The sequence below is a fragment of the Eutrigla gurnardus genome (genome assembly GCF_963514095.1).
Source record: "Eutrigla gurnardus genome assembly, chromosome: 2".
Lineage (NCBI taxonomy): Eukaryota > Metazoa > Chordata > Actinopteri > Perciformes > Triglidae > Eutrigla > Eutrigla gurnardus.
In genome coordinates this window covers 26,428,996-26,444,741 of record NC_139916.1, presented here as the reverse complement: position 1 = coordinate 26,444,741, position 15,746 = coordinate 26,428,996, and the positions used below count along the sequence as shown (strand labels likewise).

General features: G+C 39.6%; 1 protein-coding gene across 1 annotated transcript; it reads left to right on the top strand.

The window, feature by feature from the left end:
- The first annotated feature begins 2,888 nt into the window (after positions 1-2,888).
- serinc3 (serine incorporator 3) lies at positions 2,889-15,376 on the top strand. The gene is made up of 10 exons (XM_084027189.1): positions 2,889-3,159; positions 7,557-7,718; positions 8,281-8,468; positions 9,599-9,678; positions 9,786-9,923; positions 10,064-10,233; positions 11,243-11,333; positions 12,301-12,502; positions 13,140-13,367; positions 13,712-15,376. Exons 1-10 carry the CDS (start codon positions 3,121-3,123, stop codon positions 13,845-13,847), a joined length of 1,434 nt encoding a protein of 477 aa, XP_083883315.1. The 5' UTR covers positions 2,889-3,120; the 3' UTR covers positions 13,848-15,376.
- Positions 15,377-15,746: the final 370 nt, after the last annotated feature.

Here is a 15,746-nt window from a genome sequence, read left to right as displayed (position 1 = left end):
TCCTTTTGTATGCATACCTTCAATTAGCCAGTATTTTAATAATGTGAAAATATACATGATACCTCAATATTAGTGAACAAACAATGTTAAAACATCATTTTATTTCAAAGGTAAGCACAGACACTTGGTAAAAAAAAAAAAAGGTGTCGGCTGGAGCTGGAAGTTATTGTACCGACTCTTTTCACTGAGTTTATTGTAAACTGCAAAGGACCGACGTCATATTAAACCCTATGGATTTAGAAGCGGATGTCACTTTAGTTCATATGCGAGTCAAGGCAGGTGAGCGAATACTTTTGGCAATATAGTGTGTATATTCTACGTTAAATCTCCGAAATAAATATAGCTCCTTTTACTCCCCTTGGTTTTCTGACACTTGTACATTTTAATATAAAAGTGATGATAATGTACTTCTACACTTTGATATAATGCAGCACTTTACTGCTGTTCTACACAAAAGTATTTACAAAGTATGACCAAGTGGCTTCAGCCTGACGAACTACAACAATAAACATGCTCTAATGAATTTGTTGGTGATAGAATAATAAGATATTAAATAATAATATATTATTCTGCACAAGTCATTTTACTTTTGCTACTTTAAATTTTATTTCTACTTTATCATTTTATTTGCTGCAGCATGTTGTTGTGCGTGTATGGATTTGGTTACATTTTAAAGCTCACTATCTTTTTCCGTCCTACTAACCCTCACCTTGTGTGTGCTGACTCTGTAAGGCTGTCAATCGACCTTTTGTGTGTTGAACAGCGATGACATATTTTGCAAACTGGCATCAGAAAGGGAAAGTTGTGTATTAGCGCTGTCACATGTGAGAGCCAAAACCACAAAGAATCTGCCTTCTCTAATTATAACACTGTTTCCAGCTGTAGTGACGTTGCATCCTGTGTGAGTTGTCCAATTGGTTTATATGGGCGCCAAAAGGACTCGGGCAGCGCTTTAGCTAAAACCGTGGCGCTGCTTTGGGATTATGGTATTGGAATATATGGTATTGGTATTATAGATGGATAGTATCTCATCAGCTCCAGATGCCCAATTTTACTCTATCGATTGCCATTTCAACTTCGTTATGAGTAACACTCTTATTTTGATCGTCATTTACACAATATTCCTTTTTTAAATATCTTGCTTTTTGTTAATCATATGCCTTACACCTTTCATCAAAGTGTAACGTCTTACTGGAGAAGAGACCTTTGAAGTCTCTCCTCTTCATTCCCCAGACTAAAGGGAGAGCATAAGAGGAGGCCAGAGAGGAGAAGGATGGATGTCAGTGAGTGACTCCTTATGTAACACCTCCATCTACTGTCAGAAAGCAGGAACAGCTGCAGAGGAACACTTTGCACCTTGTTTGTTGTTAGCGTGTAGCATGTGTTGTAGCACCCTTATGCAAAATTCTATTGTTTAGACTTGCAGTTTATCTAATGGAGAGAGGAATTAGATATGGTATCACTTTAAGACACATTGACATGATCAGGGCCTGTTCTAAGCATGCAGCTTTAATGTGTCTAAAAGTGAACATTATTCACTTTTGTTCAACAGAAGAGAATGGAACAAGACAATATCTATTGCTTTTAACTTGTTACTAGCTGGACTTCTTCACTGGTTGTAGTTCTACTACAGAACTAAAAATATGCAAGATTCAGTATGCTCCTCCTGGGGCTAAGCCCCCCTGTCTTTAAATCCAGTGACGTCCCTGATTTGAACTAACTATAAAGAAACATTTTGAGTATATCTCCACTTAAAACAACAAAATAATCAATAAAACTTGAGCTCAACATAATAAAATACATGGAAATAATTTGAACTAATTCTATGATTTGCTTGAGTCACCGTCTATCTTTAACAAAATGGTTATCATATCTCGAAGGTCACCATACAAGGTGCTGTTTGTTCTTCACTAACACCAGATGTGAATATTTTAGATATGAACCTTTTGGTCCATTTGCAGTCTTATGGATATGTACAAGTTAAAATGTTCGAAGATTACATATTACAAATGTCCATTACAATAGATTCTGGGTTTATCCACCAGATATAGAAGATGTCCATCCACTGTAACTGAGTTAGCGCTATACAACTGTACCTTTCTCACACCAGTTTCGCTTTGCAATACATAATTTTTTACACATCGAAAAAAAGTTAATTTAGGAATTTATAAATCTGACGATTTTTGTTTTTCTCAGATTATATTATTGTTTATAACCGATCTTTAGATTTAGGATATTCTCTTCGACAAAACAAACAAGTTGTGGACATAAGAAATAAATAATAAATATAATTATTTGGTAATGCTTTTTAAAGACACATTGTGGGATGCTTTGAGTCCATAGGGTATAATAATTCTCACTAAACATTCAGACAGCACGAGACAAGAGCATTTAGAATATATTACTGTATAAACTTATTGAACATTAAATATTATAAATGAATATAATTTATACACTGAAAAGATATTTAAAAGTGTATTAATAAGATATATTGTTTATTATAATTACCTATGTTATAGATTAGTGAATAGTGAAACTATTTCTGTATGAACTAATATAAGTATATACATGGAAAAGAGTTTTAAAAGTGTATATTATTATTATTATTATTATTATTATTATTATTATATTGGTTATAGACTAGAGCATGGTGCATTTAAAAAAAATAGTATTGTATAAAGGTATTTAATGTTGAAAATTATACAGCCTAAGTGTTTACATTGAAAATTGTTTTAAATATATATTTAAAATATATATTATATGAATAGAATTATATTGGTTATAGACTAGAGCATGGTGCATAGTCCAATTAGCTCACGCTCCCAGCAGGTCAATGTTGTAATGACGTAACCAGCGTGACGTCGCCCTCACAGACGCACTGAGCGGAACACATCACAACTGTACCTCGCGAGCCAACCAACCTCATTGAGCACTATTCGGGACTTGCATCTCTCACTGGGCTGTTTTGAGTGTTCATATCGTGTTGTGTCCAGCTGCTCCGGTTCATTTACCGGGTTTGTGTCTGAAGTCCACCCTGGAGGAACGGAGCCGCAGTGACGGGAGGAAGAACACGGATTTACGGTCTGTCCGCTCCGGTCACGTCGCTGAAACTGGAACGACATGGGAGCTGTTCTGGGAGCCTTCTCCTTCGCCAGCTGGGTAAGTTTCTGCCATGTTTTTATTATTACAACTACATTGCTTTACATTGACGAGGAAATGTAAAACACGGCGACGCCATGAGGAGTGACGAGCAACAGGTAATGCCGCTCCTGAGTGCAGTCAGCTCCACACGGCTCGGCTGTGTGGAGCTGACACAGAGAGAGCACACACCAAACTCCACTCAAATATCGACTGTTTTAATTCACAGTCCGTTACGTAGGCCACTTGAGCTCGTGACTGGGGTTCATTTGTGACATTCACAACGTTGGACTTTTTTCTGCTTCATTATTCAATTATTGAATGGTTTCATTCTGTTCTCAGCTTGCGTTGCGGGGGGAACGGTAAACCGAGCTCCAATCTAATATCTGGCGTTTTAATTGCATTTCGCTTGTTTCCTTACATCTGGGCAGATACATAATTGTACATTATTTATTTGTGTTTGTTAGTTAATTCGGCAATTACCATATTCATTAGCAATGCTTCTTTGAAATCGTGTTTGAACATATTCAACCGTTGCACGCTGCCTACTTGTAAATGAAAAGGTAAATGAAAAGGTTTTATCAGCCGAATCTTTTCGTGGTGGTAGACATTTTACTCAAGATTCACATGCCGAAGTCTATGTTGCCATGTCAGATTGAAGATATGAAGTGTAACGTTATGTGCCACCAAGCACATCATAAAAATGCGTTTCTATATCCATGAAGCGGAAGTCATTCCGGGTGACACGGGCACCGAATCAGTAGTCTAATGTGATCCAGTAACACGTGAGAATAAACTGTATAACCTGCTGAATGTTCGTTAAAAGTGTGTTCAAGCAAGAGGGACAGTAGACTCAACATGAAGCCCACAGCAAAGCGACGAGTTAATCATAACTCACTTAGTCATCTGCTTACACGTGATTGATTGGATTAACTCTGCTTTGTTTCCTTGTTGTAGGAACACAACATGCGCCATATGCAGAACTAGTGTCCATCATGTGGATGCAGACAATGATAGCAGCATGATCTATGCAACAGGAGAGGAAGCAGTTTAACTTGAAGCTGTTAGGACAACACTGGCTTGTATAAGGATGAAAGGCTCAAGGTGCCACATAGCACACATGCTTTTCTGAATTATTTGATCTATTTTGGCTATCTATGAACAATCTCATAAAGCATGGTATGCTTTAGGGCGGGGCTTACTTCAGATTGACAGGTCACTACCAAGGTGTCATGTGGCATCATATTGTGAGTTTGCCATGTTGTCATTCTGTCCGAGTGTTATAGTGAGAATTATTCTACCCTATAGTGGACACAAAGTATCGCACAATTCATCTTGAACAGTAGTGTACAACCGATGGTCAGTAACCAAGCTTTATGCACCATCATGTGCTGAAGGGAAAATGACAAACGAGAGAAGAGAGAGCAGCCAGATTGAGACAAATCTAGGAAAATAATATATTTATTGAGTAGAGCATCATCATCACACACACACGGTCACAAAGTATTTTGTATTCATTTATTAATTAGGTAAAACACACCTATGTCTTCACATTAACAATAGGAACAACCACTTCTTTCCTTCTTACCTTTCACAATAAAAGCCCTAGACATATTCTTGGCATCACTGTTTACCAGGGGAACTTAAATCAAAACAAATTAGCTTACAATATGTATTTGTTAAAAAATATATATTATTGTTATTATCATTATCATCATTATTGATGGTCCACCAGCCGCTGTTGATCTGGCAGGCTTTAATACCGGGACAGCAGTGACATAATTAATGGAGCTGTGTTCGGGTTCATCTGGGTGTCAGCAAAGAGCATATGAGGGCATGTAGCCACCAGCCAATAGGCTGCAGACCGGCAACAGTAGGGTGACGGTGCAGGTTTGTGAAGAGTGTGTGTGTGGATGTGGAGATTTAAGAATGCAACCGCCAAGAAACAACCAGATAATATGGTTTTATTCTTCTGATTCACTCTCTGTATCGCTGAATTTTGAATGCTGTGTTTACAAATGCTGAAAAGAGAAACAAATCCTCACACAAGCTGTGATCAGCAAATGTTTGGTCTTCTTACTTAAAAATGAAAATAAAGTCCTGTTCAGTAGGATTGTCAAAGCTCCTGTGAAGCTCCAGTTAAATGAAGAGCATGTCTCTGTGGATTGTACTCTAATAAACAAACGTCTTTATCCTGGTTGATCATGTGCCTCCTTGCATGTTATCTGGCACACATTACCATGGCCTAGTCTGTGGTTGCACTAAGCTGACCTTGTCTGGCTGGCGGGGGTATTAACTTGTTGACAATCTTCCAGCCCTCCTTTATCTCTTGACTCCACTCAGTCGTTGAGGAAGGAGAGAGAATCTGAAGAGGATTGTTGTAAATGAATACACAAGCTGTTTGCAGGTCAATTATCTCTGCCTGTTTTTAATGGAAATAAAACATACTTAATAGTTGTCTCTGAAGGCTCAGACTCTGAGACACCCCTCTGTTTGTATACGCTTTAAAGACATTCTCCAGCATCAGAATCAGTAGTTTGTATATTTTGTGCTTCAGATGGGAGGAATGTTAAGGATTTGTAGCCACAATATGTTAAATTCATTATTTTTAATTTCAGCCTTTCCTTTCAAGAGCTAGGACATATGATTATTGCATTATCTGCAGATCAGAAACATGTCCTCCTTATTTAGCCAAGCCAAAGATGTCTTTTAGAAACAACTGGGTTCTTTTCTGTGTTTTTCAAATGCAAACGTCCACTCATCAAAAAGCTGTGGTGTACGTTACCAATGTAAGTTATTCAATAAGTCGGGTTATACTTCTGCAAAGTACAATAAATATTTTTGTGAATGGAGTCGGATGGCTCTGAAGAGGCTGTGGTTCCCATCAAACAGCCTTTTCTGAGTTTCAGTAATGCCAGTAAGACTTTAATACCTGGCATCTTTTTTAAAGAGGACCTATTCTGCTCCTCTTCTGGTGAATCCTTTTATTTCAGGTTATTACTCGAACATGTTTACATGCTTTGATGCTCATCATGCTGTTTGTCAGAAATAAAATATCCCACCCCTTCTATAACCGGCTAACAGGAGTTGTTCTGCTGACGAACAGTGATCAAAATAATTTTAGCCTGTTCTTCAGCTTCTTTTCCACTAGAAGTTCATACTAAGGACATTTACGTGTGTCTTCTCAACATGGTGCTCCATGCTCAGCTCAGGTCTTAGCTTTGTTTGAGGGCGTGACAAACTAGCGGATTGGGAAGATATTATGCCAATGTACTTGGTGACATCAATACTTTCCAGAAGAAAAGACAAGATTCGGATTGAGGCATTTAAAGCAGTTCAGGATCAGAGTTTCTGTCGGAGAGAGTAAACTCCCTTTGGACATGGACTTTAGGCTTTGACATTCTGGAGACCTTTGCATGACAAACTATAAACACAATCAAGGAAAGGGGAAAAGAATACAAGCATAATAGGTCCTCTTTATTCTTTTCAGCATGTTGCGAACCAAAACCCTGGCTGTGTGATCATCTCAAGGTCCAGAGTTAATCCAATCCCCACGCTTCCATGCAAGAAACTCTCTTTTCCTCCCCTTACTAAAACTCTTGCATCCCATGGTCCAGTGCAAACTAACCATGTATTGTTTTACATAGTTCATGATTTGAATGGGTGCAAGACGAAATAGCAGATTAATGCAAGCCTTTAGTTCAGACACAGACCAAAAGTCAGAGATCATCAGATGATAATGATACAGCAGATGACTTTCAGATGACTGTTGAACAGTGTTGAATGCTGAATCTGATTAAGCAGAGCGAAGCCATTAGCTGCAACATCATGGGAACGTTTTATTTTGTCTGAAATCTCTCACTGCTCCTCACGTGCTTTCACAGGATGATTCATGTTTTGAGGTGAATGACATGAGAGAAGATGTCAGTTGGGGTGGAAATTGTGCACTCTAAATGATCTAAAGAGGTTTTTTGTGAAAAGCTGAAAAAAGCATTAAAGAGTCAGGCAAGGCAAAGTGTATCCATTGATTGGAGTTGATGAGTAAGTGGTGAAATCAGTTCAATTGTCATTTTAAACTAAAAGAGGAAAGCAGTCACGATGATAAACTTTCATTTTGTTTGTGATTCATGTTTTTTTTATTTTTCGCGGTGGACAAAAGTTGTTTCTGAGCACCAGAATCCCTTTTGAAAACCTGGTTCTGGTTCTCCTGTGCCCCTCTTCCCTCTGGCGGGACCATCAGTATTAAATTGAGACTGTTTCATAACCAATTAAAGGTTAATGTAGTAGCTTGAATTATATGATACACTACAACTGTATGGCATTTGTTATGTTTCTGCATATTTTTAGATATTTCCTGAATGTGTCTTTGGTTTTACAGGTAGATGCTGAAATAAAAGGATGCTCTTGTTTGTCCCTAGATGCCGTGCCTGTGCAGCAGTGCAACCTGTCTGTTGTGCAACTGCTGCCCGAGGACCAGGAACTCCACGGTGACCAGGATCATCTACGCCTTCATCTTGCTGCTGGGGACCATCGTCGCCTGCATCATGCTGTCGCCGGGCGTGGATGGGCAGCTAAAAAGAGTAGGCCGGGAAATGAAGTCAATTTATGCATTAGATCTAGAGCCCGAAAGTGGGGGCCGATTCCGATATTATGCCTCCACCAAGATTCATTGCTGCCGGTGACAATTGGATCAACATGGTGTCTACGAGTAGCTCAGAAGCACAATAAACTATCTTAACCTGAAATATAACATGAAGCAGATCCTCCATCAGAATATGAAATAAAACCAATAAAATATGATCTCTGCCTCCGTTTTAATCAGATAACGTTAGTTCATCTATGCTCTTGTCAACCGCAGCTGGTTGCTAAGCAGCAGGAGCGGCAAAGTGTTGGGCGGTGACGCAAACAGGAAATCCTCTGTAGTCCAGACCGTCCCATTAAGGAGACTGCTTGGTTCAGCCTTTGCGATCTTTGGAGGACGCGGCTGACGTGGGCCACATAAATCCCACATCAGTCGGGCTCTAGTTTTTTAGAACATTGGTTTAATTGCCCAACACTTGTCAACGTCATATGAAGTTCAGCTCCTCCTCATGAATAAAAGCTTTGTTAAGTTCAAATGTGACTTCCTCTGATTTGCTGTAGATCCCAGGTTTCTGTGAAGACGGGGCCGGCTCTACGATCCTGCAGGCTGATGTCAACTGTCAAATGTTGGTGGGCTACAAGGCGGTGTACCGCATCTGCTTTGGCATGAGTGTGTGGTTCCTCGGGTTCTCCGTTCTTATGATTAACATCAAGAACAGCAGAGACCCACGTGCTGCCATCCACAACGGGTGAGTACTGCAGCCACACCAGCAACACACGATGCACTTCATTACTGACACTTTCATACACCTTCATCTAACTAGGAAACTTAAGCCTGCTTCTTTTGTGAAAACACTGGAGATGTTAGACGTGTGGAAGGTGCAGAAACAGAGCAGGCCGACATCAAACACCTTTACCGAGGGTTTTTCTGTCCTCTACACATGTGCACTGTAACAGGGTCAGTGTTATAAGTTATACAACATGGTGAATAGAAGATGACCTTTGTCCTGCACAGGCCTTTGAAGCCTTGAGATTCTTCTTCATTTACTTTCACTATGGATTGACGGCACCGTTTCTGCTGACCTTGAGTTATGAAGCTAACTTTGTAAACAGCTTCAGACCAGAATCCAGATCCATTAAGGGTGCTGATCGGGTGCTGCTCTGTTGCCTTCAGTGCATTAGATCCACCCATCACTTCACTGGTCACAAAAAAATCCAAAATGCTGAACTCAAGGCTTCAAAACTGTATTCCACAAAACAATGGCTGACATCACCATGACGAAGTCCACTTCTGATATATAGTCTCTGGTAGCTACACTGGTCCAATGAAATAATCGCTATGCATCATACAAAGTCTCTCAAGCTGGCTTCCGTGATAACAATAACTACTATGAAAGAAATATGATGAAATCAAATAAAATGACTTAAACCATGTCACATTGTCCATGTAAAGGCACATCACCAACATATATAAAACAAAGTGAAAGAGAACTTTTTTGAAAGACAAAAGAGTGCAGAGTAAGTGTTGGTTCTTACTCACAGTGTCATGGCTGAACCCGTAATGCAGTCGGCTCTTAAAATAAAATGACTTTACGCTGCAGCTCTTGGCTGTCCATGGAGTCCCTGTTTGGGATACATACTGGTTAATAATGAGTCCAGTACACAGGAACCACATTGTTTCTCTGCTGATCACTGAGCAGCTCCAATTGTTTGTCACACATTAAACCTTGCAGTGCGTTGATTTGTCATTGTTTGCTTCGGAGAAATGCTTTGGTTATTGTTTGGCTTTGAGAATCACTGGATAAATGTGCTCTTGGTAATGCATGTTTATGTACAGTATGTTCAAATGTGTAATCAGCCATTAATCATTTGTGTCCAGATTTTGGTTCTTTAAGTTTGCTGCCTTGACGGCAGTTACAGTTGGTGCCTTTTACATTCCCGACGGGCCTTTTACCTACAGTAAGAACTTCATAATTTACATTTATTTATATCTCAGATCAGGACATCCATGTGATGCTATATCACAGATGGGTACATGAATTAACCGTGTGTGTCTGTCGTCGCAGCGTGGTTTATCGTGGGCTCTGGTGGAGCTTTCTGTTTCATTCTGATCCAGCTGGTGCTGCTGGTGGACTTCGCCCACTCCTGGAACGAGTCCTGGGTGGAGAAGATGGAGAACGGCAACTCCAGGGGCTGGTATGCAGGTCAGTGACCCGAGCTGTACAATCACATGCTGATTGTACCTTCTCACTTGAAAAATATGAATTTCTTATGTACTTCTCTATGAATGTTTAAACCATATGTTTTATCAGATATTTACCTTTTCCACCTTTTTGTTTTTTAGCTTTGCTGGTGGTCACCATCCTCAACTATATCATGTCATTTATTGCTGTCGTGTTGTTCTTCGTCTTCTACACCAAGCCTGATGGATGCCTCATCAACAAGTTCTTCATCAGCTTCAACATGTTGTTCTGCATCGCGGTCTCCGTTGTCTCTGTGCTGCATAAAGTACAGGTACAGTATTCATTCGATGTAACAGTGCAAACATGAGACAAGCTTTTTAGATACAACAAGTGGAAACAATATCGGGAACACCTGAAAAGTCTTGTATTATATAGTATGATAGTAATAATACAGTAAATATGCTGTCACCAATGACGGCAACCTCTGGGTCTTTTACTGCAACAACACATCACTACCAATACAATCAGCGTCACCCAAGTCAGATCCACCCGTCGCTCCTCCACAGTCCAAATATGGTCACTTCCTTCACTGGTTGCAAAAATTCCAAGATGGTGACGGTCAAAATGCTGAATTTGAGGCTTCAAAACCGTAATCCACAAACCAATAGGTTACGTCACCATGACTACGCCCACTTCTTTTTGACAGTCTATCATTTAAATGAACCGTGTAACCTTTTAAAATTAAATTGACTTGTAATTTTTTCTTTGGGACTTCTCAAATTACGAAATCCATTTGATCTTCACTTCAAAATGTGTTCAATGTTTGATCATTGGTTATGCATTATCACAGAAAATATATGAAAACTAGACACATTAAACTGACACGGGCAGTTAATATAAGACGTGTGTTTTCAAACAGGGCTTCATTTATTTATTATTTAAATAAATAATATTTATTATTTTTTTAAATGTCGTCTGTCGTTAACATAGTCAATATATTTCAGTTGAAAGTGCAGAGGTCATAAACCGGAGTATATTATGAAAATCTGATCCTGAACAGACTTTATACTCATCCATAGCGTGGGCAGTCTTCTGCTGATTGTCTCAAAGTTAACGTGAAATGAAACAACAGCCTGCCGTGTTACACACAGTGGGAAATGACTAGGTCTGCAGACAAACATAACGCTGAATACAAAGGTTTACATAGGAGGACAAAGCTTACAGACACTGACTGTTTGTTTCACTACTTTCAGCCACATTTTACAGTCCTGTTCAGTGAAAACAGTTTGCTCAGTTATCATGGACTATTTCAACGGTTGTATCTGTGTGTGTGTCCCCAGGAGTCTCAGACACGCTCAGGTCTTCTACAGTCCTCCATCATCACCCTGTATACCATGTATCTGACCTGGTCTGCCATGACCAATGAGCCTGGTGAGAATGTTTGCTGGTTGCCTGAGTTATTGCTGTAAACAATGCAAACAAGATATCGTCCGTTTTGTTCCGCCACCACAATGCACCGACAAATGCAGTGACAGAAACATGGCATCTTCTCCAAAATGGGATTTCATCCTTTTAGTTACTGAGTTGTTTCTTTTTGTTAGTTATGCTTTTCTTGTTTTGTTCAAATGTATGATGTATGTTTTATTTGCAGCATGTAACATGCCATAGTTAATTGATTCCTTCAATGAATGTGCAAAAGTATACACATACAAAACATTACTATTGATTTGCTATGGTTTAAGTATAATTTGCAAGCTATTTTTTCATGGATCTCATGTCTTGTGCTTGCATGTCAAATAGACTGTGGCAGAGGGGGAGCTAGGTGCCTTTTGGAGTCAGATATAATATTTTTCAGAATAAAAGCCTGAATTGTGAATTTTACCTCAAAACCTGTACTTTAAACAAGCCAAATGATTGGTCACAAGGTAAATTATACCCTGCTAAATGGTCTATTTGACACTAAATGGATCATAATGTACTAAATGAACATCATGCTGTATTGTACTGTAGACGTGAAACTAGAGATTGAGACCATAAACTCATGTTTACAATGTTTACTGAGATGAAGTAGAAGTAGGGTCATTTTCTCAAACACTTCCATGCAATCGAACATCTTTTGCAACCAGAGGAGTCGCCCCCTGATGGCCAGTAAAGAGAATCACAGTTTAAGTCACTTCAGCTTGACTTCACTTTTGAGAACAGGAGGTTGCAGCTTAAATCAATCATTTAAAAAAAAAAGCCCACTCACAGTCCTTAACAGCCTTAACAGTTACCCGATACTCAGTATTGTAATAACATCAGTAATTGTCCTATGCGTGTTTCAGTGCAATATCCCACATCCCCTCCGTGTGCCTTGAATTTCCTTCATTGTAATATTGTTTTGTTCTACTCCCCTCAGACCGAGAATGTAACCCCAGCCTACTGAGTATCTTCCAGCAGATCGCAGTCCCCACACCAGCTCCCCTGGAGATTGAGAACCAGACGGCTGTGGTGATCATCGGCACAGAGGAACCGGTCCTGACAGCCCCGTACCTGCAGTGGTGGGACGCCCAGAACATCGTGGGACTCGCTATATTTGTCCTGTGCATCCTCTACTCAAGGTAGGATCACTGGGTGAGATAAGAAACAACGTGACTGCTACTTGCAAACCTTCCCTTGATCGAGGTCGGCCTTCGTTCACAAACTTCCTACGAGATTGAGAAATGTTCACATGAGGATAATGTGGGTGCTTCGTTCTGGTTAGGTCAGGCACATTTTCCAAAAGCAAAGAAATCTTTGTCTTCATGCACATTTAAATGTGAACATTAGTTTCAACTGACATGAATAATGAATTAGTTTGGGCTGTCCATGGGAAAATGTTTGTCACAGGATGAGGTTTGATTCCATCACATGCAACACCTCTGCACTGTCATAAACAAATACATGAAATACAAAACAAATAAGATACGACAAACGCATATGATTATTGATATTATTGGTTGAAATTGGTTGGTAGCTGATGTAACCATGTGTCATTTATTATTTTCCAGGTGGAAAAAACATTGGATTTTCACATGAAAATACAATGATTTGCATATATTGTTAATTGACAATATGACCGGGATGTGTTGTAATTCCTACCAGTATGAGGAATGTAGCTGCCTATTCTGTGTTTGTGTTTCCACATGCTGTTGTGGTTTTCACTTCAGGGCTATGTTCAAAAAACACAGTATCCAGTTATCTCTATTGTGTCCTCAGCATTCGTTCGTCCAGCACCAGCCAGGTGAACAAGCTGACCATGGCCTCCAAAGACTCGGCCATCTTGGCTGAGGGCGGCAGCAGCTCGGAGCTCTCAGAGGAGTCGACGGGACCCAGACGGGTGGAGGACAATGAGCGCGACATAGTCCAGTACAGTTACTCCTTCTTCCACTTCATGCTCTTCCTGGCCTCGCTCTACATTATGATGACCCTCACCAACTGGTACAGGTCAGGAACACTTTGACACAATTTTTTCTTTGCAGCGTAGCAGTACTGTATGTTAAGGGTGTTTTTAGTTAATGTGACTGTAAAGGATGGTTGTTGGCCAGTACGACTGACTGTCTTAAGCTGCGACAAGGAACTATAATTTAGATTTTCCCATTAGAAAATGTCTCATTTTACTGCCGCAGGGTCTGACAGTCTGCACTGCTCAGCACGGCCTGGTCCTGGTTTCCCCGTGCCTCCCTTCCCTCCAGAGGGACCATCAGTATTGACATTGTTTCATAGACAGTAACTTTAAACCTTACGAGCAGATAAATGTTGAGGACTTTTTTGTGCTCTGTTCTTTACAGCCCTGATGCAGACTACACCGTATCCAGCAAGTGGCCAGCAGTGTGGGTGAAGATCACCTCCAGCTGGGTGTGTTTGGCCCTGTACATGTGGACCCTGGTGGCCCCCATGATCCTCACCAACCGAGACTTCAGCTAATCAGCTGATCAGTAACTCTTCGCAAACATCCTCTATTTTGTTGTTTTTTTAACATGAACTCTGTAAACCATATTGCCTACATCTTACTTTCAAAATGACCATACATTTTATACTTTTTATTGATTGTATTATTTAGGCTAAAGATTGGGTCTGATTTGGAGGTGCCATACCAGCTGCTGTAGTGAAAACATTCCACAACAAATATAAGTCAGATTTAATCAAATATCAAATATGTTGTAAGACTGCTTAAATATATGAATGTATTACAGTAATAATAATGAAGGTTGGTTTGTGAACTACACACAGCAGTGAGCTTTCATGGCGTGTTCACGTGAAGCGAAGTTTGACCACATGACCATTTGTGTTTGTTCACAGTGATGGGGGGGTTTACCTCCATGTAAACACCAACAAGGTTTCATCAACCGGGGTTGAAATCACTACTATTGCTGCTTTGTACATGAACAGTAAAGCAGTTAAGTCCCAGATAGGCAGGACGGTGTTTGGTTTCCTGCCTGAGTTCATAACATCACCCAGGTGCTTGGTGAATTTCACCAAGCTGGATTCACATAAGGTACACGTCGGCTGGTTTACTACAGCTGGATGAACCCAAAATAAACTATTTAGCTTTGATTTAATTGTAATAAACAGATAAAAAGGATGCTGAAATAAGTCCACAATGATGGTGATTAGTAAAAAGTCTGAAGTCATGCTTTGTTCGGTCTGTCTGCAAGACGACAAGCAAACAGCTTTTAAAATGCTTGTTTTCTGAATGGAGTCTGGATTGATAATGATAATAATAATGCACTTTATTTAAAGGCGCCTTTCAAAGCACTCAAGGACACCTTACAAAACGTATAAACCAAACAGTACATCAAACAGTAAAAAATATAGAAACGTGGCAATTGATGGGAGCTAGGCTATGCTAACATTTTAGCTGCTCCATCAACACTCCAAATAAGGTCATCTAGACATAAATACAGCAGAGACCTTGTTGTTTGGACCATAGACAGTCTCTGGCTTCTCCACATAGTCTGGTCTGGTCTCTGGACTAATGAGTCACAACCGACACAAATCCGCATCTGTTCTCTCCTTTGCATTACCTTTGTATGCAACAGCACTACACAAAATATTTGCTTTGCATTTGGCGTGAACACAGTATTATAGTTTGCAGCTATGCCTTCCGATGCCTTATATGTCTGTACCATGTTTTAGATATGTGAATATATTGAACATATTTAGAGTATTGGGAAGTACATGAATGTAGTAGTTAACTATTGGTCAATTACACATTCCTGCAATACGACTGAAAGTCAAGTTCCTGCCAAATAATAAAAGATTGAGATATTGAATGTCCTCAATATATCGGTGTCTTTGAGATGTGACAGTGTTACTTTTTTTGAGATGTGACAAAATTAATTCATACAATCAAAATATGTACGTGCATCTTTGTATGACTTCAAATTTTAGGAAATAACTTACATGTTGATTATATTTTACTTGCAAAGAATGTCATATTTTTTATCGAAAAATGAAGGTGTAAGAAATGTAATTGAATAATTAATGTGTAATAATTTGAGTCATACCTGAAGCTAATCAAACACTGACCAAATGCCTTGTGAGTCAGTTATTTTCTAGCTTGTTTGTGCTTCTGCAGGTTCCGTTCAGGCTGATTTATTTTCATTCACGTTTGCTTTTGACTCAACAGCAAAACTCAACACAAATAAATGAGCTCGTCCACCTTGCATCATGTTAGTCAGAGTTTCACTGTGTTTGTCCAACAGTTATATGTGATCATCGTTTGATGTCCAAGTGATCCGACTCTCAACCAAACAGATTATGTACAATCCAAACAGGCTCCACTGTCTTTCATATATCTTAAAGAATGACCCCTGACCCCGT

Coding starts and splice junctions, on each gene's coding strand:
- serinc3 (XM_084027189.1), top strand. CDS start 3,121: ATGGGAGCTGTTCTGGGAGCCTTCTCCTTCGCCAGCTGG. Junction 3,160..7,556: donor CCTTCTCCTTCGCCAGCTGG/GTAAGTTTCTGC, acceptor GTTTGTCCCTAG/ATGCCGTGCCTGTGCAGCAG. Junction 9,924..10,063: donor CTCCAGGGGCTGGTATGCAG/GTCAGTGACCCG, acceptor TTTGTTTTTTAG/CTTTGCTGGTGGTCACCATC.